The sequence below is a fragment of the Cricetulus griseus genome, chromosome 8 (genome assembly GCF_003668045.3).
Source record: "Cricetulus griseus strain 17A/GY chromosome 8, alternate assembly CriGri-PICRH-1.0, whole genome shotgun sequence".
Lineage (NCBI taxonomy): Eukaryota > Metazoa > Chordata > Mammalia > Rodentia > Cricetidae > Cricetulus > Cricetulus griseus.
Window position 1 is genome coordinate 58,492,930 of NC_048601.1, and position 12,199 is coordinate 58,505,128.

Genomic DNA, 12,199 nt, shown 5'->3' on the forward strand with positions numbered 1-12,199 from the left:
CCAAGGAAGTCACGCACCGCTGCCAGGGACACCAGTACTCGCTGGAACATGAAGGATGTGTCTGAGCAGATGTCCTCTTCAAGGCTCCTTCCATATTCTGCCAAGAAATTGAAAATGGGTACATCAGAACAGAGTCCTGCCTAGTGCTGTCACCCTCCAGCAAGCTCTGTCCCTCCAAGGCAGCATGTTCATGGGAGCAGGTCAAACCAAAGTGGTACCCCATGTGAGGTTTTCTAAATCTGAACTCTGTGTGGCCCCAGCCATCCCTACAGGTCTATAAGAAGGTAATGGTTGCTGGGCAAGGGGAGGCAATTCCTTCAGTGGTGTAACCATCAGTAAAGCAGCCATGATCCTGTAGGTAACTGCTCACCCATGCTGCTGTAGGTAACTGTTCACCATGTTCCTGTAGGTAACCCTTCCCCTATGTTCCTGTAAGCAATTCTAATGAAGCCCATTAGCTCATAAAAATGGCAACAACAAACAAAAAAAAACAAATGGTAAATATGACCTAGTAAATATGACCATGTATGTGCTATGGCTGTCTCTTTAAGATGGTGGGGATCAAGAAGACAGGGCTGGAGTCCTCTTTGGTTTCCTTCTGTCTGAGACTCTGCTCTGCACTTGTCTGAACGGAAGCTTGTTGTGGAATATTACTTTAACTAGGTAAAGATATGTTACATTTGTTTATGCTACACAGAGTATTACTTTAACTGTGTAAAGGTGTGTTACATTTGATTATGCGGCATTTGTTTAATTATGTAAAGATGTGTTGCATTTGTTTCACCTTGCCTGCCTAAGTCACCTGCTTGGTCTAACAAAAAGCTGAACAGCCAATAACTAAGCAGTAAAAGGATAGGTGGGACTGGTGGGCACAGAGAATTAGAAGAAGAGAATGAGGGAGAAAGAGAAGAAGATGCCTGGAGCCAGCCAGGCAGCCACCGGCCAGCAGCCACAGAGTAGGACATACAAAAAGAAAGGTAAAAAGCCCTGAGGTGAAACATAGATTAAGAGAAACAGGCTAATTTAAGTTAAAGGGGAAAAAAAGCTAGCCAGAGATGAGCCTAAGCTAGGCTGAGCATTCGTAACTAATAAGAAGTCTCTGTGTCATGATTTGGGAATTGGTTGGTGGCCTAAAAGAAAAAGCCTGCTACAGAAGCTGTTGAAGGTTACTAGTGTCACAGGACAGAGGTCCCCAGAGAGGTTCTAACAGATCTCTCTGATGAATGACACTCTCTATAGCTACAGAAGCCAATGTGGACACATGCCAGGGTTAGGGGCTAACTCCAACCCTATGTGGGACTGTGTGGGAGGCATGGGGGTTCTTATGCTCACAGATAAGCACTAGGGCGACCAAGAGTGTTAAACACACAGGATTTCTCCTTCAAAGAAAGGGGTGTACAAGCTGCTATCCACCCAGAAGGCTGGCAGCAGATGTGGTTAATAGCCTGGTGACCTTTGCACTGTCTGTGTGGACAAGACCACACTAGATCCTCCCCAGACCCTTATCATGAGCCTGCCAATCTATAGAACTTATCTTTATGGGAGGTGTCACATGTAATCCAATCTATAGAACCCATCTTTATGGAAGGCATCATAGATACTTTCCAAAGAGTTTCAATGTAGTCATATCTTGAATTTTATTGTGCACACAGGGTTGGGTTGATTATCACCAGGAAATTTTTCATCAAATTGTGCTGTGCTTAAATATGCCTAAAATAAATGACTCAGGGTCAAAGTTTGAACCAACACTGGCTACGTAGTCATGTTGAACCAAATTGCCTTCTTGCCTCCCCTTACTCTTCTGGCTGTGGTGATCACAGAGAACCCCTACAGGGCTGAAATCAGGGTTATGGGGCTAAATCCAAAACCTTCAGGGTCAGGGGCTAACTTCAGACTCTCATGGTTTAGGTTCAACCTCTGAACCCTGTGCAACACTCCTTACTGCATGACTGTTTCCTCCACAGAAGTGACGCATATTAACTATGGAAACCCAGGGAACACTAATGCTGGGGTATAGCTCCAGCCTAGCTTGTAAGAGACTCCAGGGCCCATTCCTAGTACCCTGGTGGGTGATCCATATATATGGCAGAAATCTGAGGAAAAATAAGTAAAATAAAGGGGAGAAAGCTCCACCATAATCTAATAGCTGAGATATAACAGTCACCAGTCTTGTTTTTAAGTCATAGGCAACCTGTGCCGGGGTCTGGAGTGTGGTGATATCTTGCTTGTACAAATAAAACCTGTCTGAGGGTCAGAGAAATGAGTTTGCCACTAGCTAACCATAGAGGTCTGTATAGACAGACAGGGAGTGAGGTAGTTGGGCAGAAACAGGGTATAAACAGGGAGAAACGGGAACTTGCTCTCTTGTCTGCTGAGAAGCTTAGGAGGTAAGGTGCATTGTGGCTCCTCCTTCTCTCTGATCTCTCAGCATTTCCCTCTATACCTGACTCTGGCATTTTATTATCTAGACCAGTTAAGAACTCCATTTACACTGGAGGATGCTACTCACGCTGCTGGTAAGTCTGGTTGATTCGACGGATCTCCTCAGGGGTACGAGAAGCCAGGATCTCTATCAGGCAGCCTTCATCTGTGCCAGCTCCCTAAATGTGAGGCCAGAGATGAGGATGGTATGAACCAGTGGATCAAGTTAATCTGCAATTTTTATGCAGAGTTAAACAAATAAAGTAATAATACAATTAAGCTCACAACTGAAGAACTTGAGCCCCACACTCAGAGAAATGTAGGTGTGAAGCTGCAGGGTAATGCCAGCCCACTGGGGTCCAGGAGCAGGGCCTGTTAACTTTTACCTGGCCTGCCTAAGCCCAGTGTATTCACCATAATCATTATTCATAATAACACACACTTGTACAGCCTGGCTGCCACCTGTTGCTTGTCATAGCAAGTTAGGCGCAGTTTCTGCTTTCTGTGGTCCTGCTCGTTCCTTGACCTCTGCTCTCTTTCTCTGGAGGTCAGATGTTCTGGCAAAACTTTGTTACTTCCCTTTCCCCAGAGTCTAGCCCATAACCTTCTACAAGGTGTATTTATTGATAAGAAACTACTGGCATCTCATATTCACTGCTGCCAGTCAGCTCAGCTGTAGAGGAAGCATAAGCATGCCTGGATTCTACCAGCACCACAGACCAGCCCCAGGAAGGAGCAAATGACTCAGCAAATTTGGGGGGGGGTGGACAATTTTTTAATGACATCTGCCATGTACATTTCAAGGTGTCAAGAGGGAAAAACCTGCTTCTCATCCTCTCTTCTCCCCTACCTCAGAAGGGCTGGCCATAGTTTTTTGTTTTTTTTTTTTATCTTATTTTTTAACTTTAAGGTTTTACTTTATGTGTGTGTGGGGCTGTGCCTGTGAGTCCAGTGTCCAAGGAGGCCAGAAGAGGGTGTCAGATCCCTGGAGCTGGAGTTACAGGTGGTTGTGAGCTACCCAATGTGTGCTGGGAAGCGAACTACAGTCCTGCTAGAGCCGTAAGCACTCTTAGGCACTGAGCCATCTCTCCAGCTCTGCTGGCCATGTTTCTGAAGGATAACACATCACCATGTGCACTGAGGATACCAAGTGCAAAGAAGACCACTGACCTTCATAGCCCTGCGCAGCTCCTGAACGTCATACAGCACGGTAGGTGTCATCATTCCCACAATCACCTGCTCAAAGTTGCTGCTCAGCTCTGACTTCAAGTCATCAATCAGGTCCTGAAATGAGAAGAAAGTGCCTACTTTTAGCTGCTATTGTTTCTCATGCCCGTCCTTCTCTAATGACAGTGTAAGGGTGTCTTGGGCACTAAGATGCTGTCTGTGCTGTCACCTTCTGGAAGCAGGCAGTGGTGTTTTCTTAGGTCATTTGGCATTTCTGCGTATCTATCGTCACACCAGAAGGCTGTTAAAACACTGATCAATTTTCCAACTATCTGTCTAAGACCAGATTTTATTTGACTTCAACCAAAACCACACAGTACAGCAAATAAGGACAGTGTGGCCATTTCCCATTAAGTCAAACTTCAGTGTGATTTGTAAAACAATGCCAGCTTTCTCATTAAATTTTGTTTTTGTTTTGTTGTTCTCGTTAAATTTTACTTTTGAAACAACCTCTCTCTCTCTCTCTCTCTCTCTCTCTCTCTCTCTCTCTCTCTCTCTCTCTCTCTCATTTTTTTGAGACAGGGTTTCTCTGTGTAACAGCTCTAGATGTCCTGGAACTCACTCTGTAGACCAGGCTGGTCTGTAACTCATAGAGATCTGCCTGCCTCTGCCTCCCAAGTGCTGGAATTAAAGACATGTGCCACTACCTCCCAGCTATTTTTCTCTTTTTAAAATTTGTAATTACATTCTTTTATTTGTGTGCAGAGCTGTGCTGTAGTGCACAAGTGGAGGTCAGAGGACAACCTAAGGGAGAAGGTTCTCTCTGTCCTATGGGATCGAACTCAGGCTGTTTAGCTTGGCAGCAAGCACTTTTACACACTAAGCCACAAATGTGGATTGAATGAATGAATGATGTATAGCTCACACCTCACTTGATTGTCTTTGTCTGCCACTGCGCATTCAGTTTCTGGAGGATGCAGAACAGTTTATGGCGCTCTGGAGATAGTCAGTGACACTCTGTCCCATTCCCTACAGGAGTGCCCCGAGTTCACCTGCAGATGCTCTGGAGAGCAGCTAATCAGCTCTGCCCTGCCCATCCCTCCTTGCCCTTGCCCAGCAGTGAGGAGCCATCTGTGAGAAGCAGCCTCAGTCTTCTTGGCTGACAAATAGATTCCCTGGGTGTAAAGTCCCTGGGTGCTGATGCACAGAGATACTCATTGGCTGTTTCCTTAGACTGAGGTTCTCAATAAGCACAAGAGTTGGGGGTGCTTTGATGTGGAAAGACTGGGCTGAACAATTCTAGCGAAGGAGTTGTTGTACATGGAGTCGTGATTCTTCAGGGGTGTGCAATTCAGACAAAATGTAAAGCATGCAGAGTGAACAGTGTGTTTATAAGCTGCCATGGGATTGCACAGAAAGCCCCACTCTGGAGTGTGATGGTCGAAGGGATGACTATCTAAACATGTATTTATATGGAGGAGTCACAGCACTAAATTCCAGAAAAGTATGGTGAAGGCAAACTGGGTGGACTTCTAAGTATTTCAGTCAGGGATCTTGAACACTAGGGCCAAACAGCTCTGCAGGTGCAGTGTGCCTGGCTCCACAGCACTTCTGGTTGAGCTCGCAACCCACAGTCCTGTGAGGACTTGGGTGGGAGGTGACCGAGCCTGGCCATGAAACCGAGAGTCAACAGCTCCCTATAATTCAGGGCAATCCTTGTTTTGCTTTGAGCTTTGCAAAAATATCCTTTAAATTTTCTTTTCAGATATGTTTCTTTTTATATGTATGTATGTGTGTGTTTGTGAGTGTGTGTGAGACCTCACATGTGGAGGCCAGTGGACAATTCTGTGGAGTTGGTTCTCTTCTACCACCAGTAAGGTCATAAGTATCGAACTCGGGTCATCGAGCTCTGGGGCCAGTGCCCCTACCCATTGAGCCACCATTTTATATCATTTTTAATTGACACACAGCTGTTATAGTACTAATGGGGCTCAGTGTGACATTTCAATCCTTGTACACAATGTGATAATCAAGTAAAATGACTGGCATACCTGTTGCTTCAGATGTTTGTCATTTCTTTGTTAGGGACATTCCAAATCCTCTCTACCACTATTTTGAGGTATTTGATTAACTGTTACCCACGGTCACCCTCCCATGCTCCAGAGCCTCAGGAGTTACCCTCTCGTCTAGCTGCTCCCCTATGCCTGTTGCCTCTCCTCTCTTCTCCAAGTCTTCCTAGACTCTGGTAACCCCTAACTTCACAGATAGTCTTAAAGCACTGGGTCACTTCAGGGGTCTAGTTTTGGGTAGGGGTGGGGTATGGGGGAGTGGGAGTTAGAGGCAGGGGATTCTGCTTCCATCTGCCTGACAAATCCCTGGTCACCTTAAGTTCATGAGAAACTGGGCCTACCCTGCCAATGTTGCTCTTGTATGCAGTCCTGATTTCCTGACGTTGGGCAGTGTTGCGGTAGGCCAGGACTCCAATGATGGCATCTTCATCGGTACCTGGGGACAAGATGGAGACAGCAAGGGGCCATGATTTGCTGGCATGAGAAAATGGTCTCCCCTGTGGCCACTGGAGTTACCTCATGAAGGCTGAATGTTTGCTAAGAAAACAGAACCTGTATAAGACCCCCCGGAAGCTCAGGCCTCCAGGATCTTTTCCCAGGACCTCGGCCACCCCAATCACCATGCGGAAGCGGAAACTTGATGCAAACAGCAAGAGGCTTTAATGAAAGGTGGATGTTTGTACAAATGGGCTCTCTCAGCATGCAGGCTAGAGAGCAGCCCCGTCCCCCAGGCACAGGCATTTTTAAGGCAAAAACCACAAGCTTAGGAAGGGGCCTTGACTCTCTGTCCATTGAGTTGAGTACATGGCCAGAGTCATGGGTTCCTAGGAGGCCCTTTGTCTTGAGGGGAGGGCTGGGAATCAGATGGCCTCCTGACCCCACCAGTTGTAAAACCTGCAGACCTCAGGATAGGCTAACTAATCTTGCCTGAGCAAATGGTAGCTATCTCTTTGTTTCATAGGGACACTTAATTGTTAATTATTGACACATTGGCCAGTGGGGCGATCTGTTTCCTTCATGATCCCCTCGGGGAGGGTGGCCATCTGGGAATTCTTGGTACCCAGTTATCTTATGGCCTTGTAAGGGAGTAATTGCTGGCAGCTGGTAAATTCCAGGCACTAAGTCATAGTAGTGGCCTTAGTTAGTTTCTGGGTTAGGCCGCCCTACATTCTGTTTGGAGAGTTTCCTTATCTGGGCTATATTTCTTTGCTAAGTCTTTCACCTGGAAGCAAGAATGACATCACCCTATCACCCAGCAGTCTGGCAGGGGCTCCAGGCAGAGGAGTTCATCTTTCTCACTGCTGGATATTACTGTTTGAAGAATTTTCTGTTTATTTGTTGGAAGAAACAGCTGGGGTCGGGGCGGGGGGCATAGAAACTGCTCTACTAAAATACTGTAGGTAGAAAGTTTTAAATGTGTGAGAAATCACAAGATTAAATATTCAGGAAAGAGAGGTTGGAGGGAAGACTACAGGACTCTCAAATCCAACCCCCAGAGTTCTTCTGCACTGGGAGGAGGAGCCCTTCCTGCTTTGAACCCTAAAATTAGCTTCGAGATTTTTTTTTAAAGTATCACTCCAGATTCAGATTTTCTCCCAAGCCATGCAAAGTGTGGCCCCACAACCTTTGCTGTACCCACACTCTGCTTTTAAGCCATAGATTACCACATAAATCCAAGACTTTTCCACAGGCCTGGAAAAACCTTTTAACTAAATTCTCATATTCTAGTTCGGTTCATCTTTCCTATAAGAAAAACAAAAGCTCATCCCTCACCTGCTCAGAAACTCACATTGGCTCCCTGTGGTCAGCTGGGGTCATATGGGGCTGCCATCTTGGGCACTCACAGTTTCCCGTTCTCTGAGGTATATATGGGTGGACAAGGAGAGCAGGCAGCCAGATTAAGAAGCTTAGCTCTCTATTGTTTGTTTGGGGCTTTCCTACGTAGCCCAGGCTGACCTTGGACTGTCAGTCCTCCTGCCTCTGCTTCTCCAGGGTGGTGATTCCCTGGATATCACACCCAGCTCCAAATCTGCTTTTGAATTGCTCTGCTTTCCCCACTTGCACTCTTGAACCCTTCATTACCCGTCTATGCATTTCCGTGTCTCCTGGAGTCTCCCCACATAGCATCCTAATTTTGATACCTGCAGTTTCCTGGCCAGTGTCTCTGGGCTACCCTTTCAGCGCTATGATTCAGTTGGTGACTTCTCAGTAATAGCCCTAGGACCCCCTTTAGGACTTGTCTTCTCAGGAAGCCCTCGATGTCTGGCGGGTTCCTGCTTTGCAACTCTTCACTGTGACTTCTCTAAGCTCAACTTCACTTCCAGAAACACATTCTCTCTTCATTACTTATTAAAATTCCACCCACCTCCCAAGGGCATCTCAAATTCCACACCTCCAATGTTTGCCTGATGGTCCCACATGAAAGGTGATCTCCTCTCCTTGAACCACATTAAAAAAAAAAAAAAAAAAAAAAAAAAAAACAGATTCATGCATCCAAGCCTGGCATCAAAATTACTATGACCTGGAACTCTCTACCCTTTACTGGGGATCAAATCCAGGGCTTTGTGCAGGTTAGGGCACTCTAATGACTGAGCCACAATCCTAGCCCCACAGAGTTCTTACCCATGCATATTGTTTTGTTTTTCGAGACAGTGTAGCCCTGGCTGTCCTGGAACTTTGTCTGTAGATCGATCAGGTTGGTCTCAAACTTACTGCCTGCCTCTGCCTCTGCCTCCCAAGTGCTGGGATTAAAGGCCTGTGCCACCACTGCCTTGCCCATCCGATGTTTTTAAATTTTATTTTAAATCTCGAGAACCCACGTGTGTGTGTGTGTGTGTGTGTGTGTGTGTGTGTGTGTGTGTGTGGTGTCTGCAGAGGCAAAAGTCGTTCCACCCTCTGGAGCTGTCCGATGTGGGTGATGAGAACGGAACTTGGATTCCCTGAAAGAACAGTACATGCTCTTCATTGCAGAGCTATCTCCAGCCATTCTGTATACTCTTAGCTGTGCTAGCAAGCTCCCTTGGATTCCTGACCACCAGGAATAGGTTTTATGGTCCTTGTCTCCTCCAATAGCTCACCTCATCAATCCACACCAGCAGGCCCTGGAAAAGGCCTGGTTGTGCCAAATGTCTCCTGATTTTTGCTTTGGGAGTTCTGAACACTTTGCTACACACTCTGGACTATACGTTTTTTCGATATACATAATTAAAAGCAGACCAAAAATGATGGTGGGATCTACATATTTTCTACTTTATTTACAACCAAAGGAAAATGAGAAGGGCATCTAAGTGCAGGGTGATGTTCTTTCAGAGATGGGTGGCAGGGTCACAATGCTTAGATCTGCCCTGTGGTGAAGTCTGATGGCCAGAGGTTGCCTAACTGCAGTTTCCCAGTGTCCTGCCTGTCACCGGTTCTGACAGCCTGGGAAAGTCAGCTCACCTCACTCTATCCCTCTACCTCCCCAACACCCTGCTTCTCATGAGCAGGCCCTAGGGGTTAAAAGCCAACAGGCCTTGTGAAGCCTCTGCCTTTAGGCTAATATGATGGAGACTGACAAACACTTGCCACTCTGGTCGCTGTTGTTAGACAGACTAAGGAAAATGAATCTGAGATGAAAAGTCTAAGAACCAAGTGTCTTTACCCAAATCTCAGAGATCCTCAGTGCTAACTAGGGACTGGGGATATGTCTCTTTCCACATATTCAATAAGAAAAGCCTTTGAGGCAGAAATGTGTCCAGGGCAACTGGCAGAGCATCATGTATAACTGTAGCTGTGCTTTGGAAGACAACTGCAGGGCCAGGCCAGGGAAACATCACTCCTGCCTGCTCATGTACAACCGCCATCTGCATGTCAGTACTGACTCAGCTGGCAGCTCCAGGCGTAACAGAGGTGATGGGACATTTAAAAGGTGGAACTTAACGGGAGGAGGTTAGGTCTTTGGGAGGTGTGTTCATAAATCACCTACTCCTGGTCCCTCTTCTCTGTCTCTTTCTATTCTCTAACTGTAACATGAATTAACTTTCTTCTTGATGTGCTATCTAATCACAGGCTCCAAAGCAATGAACTAGTCATCCATGGACTTGATATCTCCAACCATGGACTTGTGATCCAAAAACAAACATTTCCCCTTTTTAAAGGTGATTATCTTGGGTATTTTGTTATAGTAACAGAAAACTCACTACTAACACACTATCTCATCCAAATTGCCTTGGGTAGACAATGTTACCATCATTTTTGCTTGTTTGCTGTTGTTTTGTAGTACAGGGGATTGAACCCAAGGGCCTTCCTTGTGCCTGCTAGACTAGCAATCTACCAATTAAGCTACCATCCCTGACTATATCCCCAATATAGTTTCTTAAAAGGGGATCTATTTATTCATAAATATTAGTGTCCATGGTGCCCTCCTCATGACTGTGACATACCACACTCGGGACAGTTCACACTCAGAAAGATACTTACCAAGTCCTTTCATGGCCTTCCTCAGGGCCTGGGCATCTTCAATTGCATTGAATCCTGAAGCAGCTTTTACAGTTCCTCCTTTGGTTGCCTGGAAGCACAGAAAATGGTATGACTGACAGTGACCGCTCATTCAGAGTCTCAGGCTCTACTCCAGGTGCGACAGAAGCAACCATGAAGGCTCTCAACCCTGGGACAGCTGCCACCCTCTCTGAGGAAGGCAGTGAGCACACCAACAAATACACATCCCATAAACAGCATGGTAGGGGAGGTGCCACAAAGTAAGAAGAGTCCTGGTGTGCTGCAGAAAGGACTGGAATTTAGGCTGAGAGATGATTCATATGAGGCACTTGGCCATACAACAATGAAGGGAAGGTGCTACAGACAACGTAAATGCTATCTCAAAGGCCCTGTGGCTGTCACCAGCTTTGAAGGAGCCAGAAGCCGATGGGAGAAGTCACACTACCTCCTGTGATGTAATCTCCCAAAATGTGGAAAAAAAAAAAAAAAAGCATGACTTCAGTCAGTTCAAGTCTGCAGAGCAAAAAAAGCATTAGCTATAAATATAATTCACAAGGAATTGCCAAACCAATGATATAGCTTCTCCCATTGATGAACTTGCAAAGGAGAGAGAGGTGGAGGGGAGCGACAGTTCTAGAGGTTAAAAAGACACATCAGCCAACAGCAGCTGGCTGCATGCCTGTCATCCCAGCATTTGGGAGATGGAAGTAGGAGAATCAAGAGTACGTGGCTTGCCTCAGCCACAAACCTAGTTCAAAGCCAGCTTAGGCTAAAGAGACCCTGTCTCAAACCCCAAACCCCAAACCAACCAACCAACCAACCAAACCAAACAAAAAACAAAAATCAGTCACAGAGTTGAACCTTATTTGGATGGAGGAGCCAGATAAGGAACCACGACAGTTATAAGACAGCTGGACACTGGACATTTTACAACACAGGGAGTCAGCCCTAAGAGTCTTTTGTCTGACAATGGCGCTGTGGCTGCAGATTACATTTTAAGAGGTTTACCTTTGTACAGCTGACTCAGAGGAAAAAGATAGGATATCTGCAATCAGCTTCAAAACAACGCAGGTGGGAGGAAGTAGAGATAAATAGGACAGAAAATTGAGTTCGAGTTAGTAATTAACCAAAGGCATGGGAAGGAAGCTAGTTAGCCCCCGAAGGCGTGGGGGGTTCCTGAAGACAATCCCTCTCTTGTCAGCTCTGGCCCCACCTTTGGTGTCCCTGTTAACACACTGATTTTAAGGGAGGGGGAAATATCAAATAGCTCATCTTTAAGATTTAAGCACTGAATGAAGGATGTCTACAGATGGATGAACCAGGGAGGAGGAGGCAGCAGAGCTGGTTGAGGTCCAGCAAACAACTGCTGTTTCATTTTGGTAAAGATAGCTATTTTTAATGCACGTGTGTGTGTGTGCACGTGGAGGCCAGAAACTGACATCAGGTGTTACTTCAACTACTCCACCTTGTTTTTTAATTCAAAACTTTATTTATGTGTATTGTGTGTGGATGCCCACAAAGTCCCAAAGACGGCATCAGGTCCTCTGGAGCTGGAGTTAGAACTGATGTGAGCCGCCAGATGCAGGTGTTAGGAACTCAACTCAGGATCCTACAAGAGTGACAAGAGCTCTTAACTGTGACAGGGCAGGGTCTCTCACTGAGATCACTGATTGGCTGGACAGACTAGCCGGCAAACCCCAGGGATCGGCCTGTCTTTGCCTCTACTTGAGTTACCAGTGCACATTGCTACACCCACTTCTTACATAGGTTCTGGGGATCGAACTCAGGTTCTCAGATGAGCTATCGCCCCACCCCAAGATGTGTACACACACACACACACACACACACACACACACACACACACACACACTGTAATTACATACACAAGCCTCCCTTCCTTTTTTTTTCTTTTCTTTTTCTTTTTTGAGACAGTCAGTCTCTAGTCCAGGCTGCCTGGCCTTGAAATGAGGATGACCTTGAACTTCCGACCTTCCTGCCTTCAACTCCTGAGTGCTAGGATACCAGGTATGAGACAACATGCCCGGTTTTATGGTTCTGCGAATCAG

General features: G+C 46.1%; 1 protein-coding gene across 2 annotated transcripts in view; it reads right to left on the reverse strand.

The window, feature by feature from the left end:
- The window catches only part of Anxa4 (annexin A4), a 50,836-nt gene that overhangs the window by 13,613 nt on the left and 25,024 nt on the right, over positions 1-12,199 (reverse strand). For both annotated transcript variants that reach the window (XM_027428606.2, XM_027428608.1), the window contains exons 3-7: positions 10,116-10,203; positions 5,999-6,093; positions 3,592-3,705; positions 2,510-2,600; positions 18-97 (exon numbers count right to left, since the gene is read on the reverse strand). In XM_027428606.2, the coding sequence (XP_027284407.1) occupies positions 18-97; positions 2,510-2,600; positions 3,592-3,705; positions 5,999-6,093; positions 10,116-10,203 (468 nt within the window). The remainder of the gene's footprint in view (positions 1-17; positions 98-2,509; positions 2,601-3,591; positions 3,706-5,998; positions 6,094-10,115; positions 10,204-12,199) is intronic.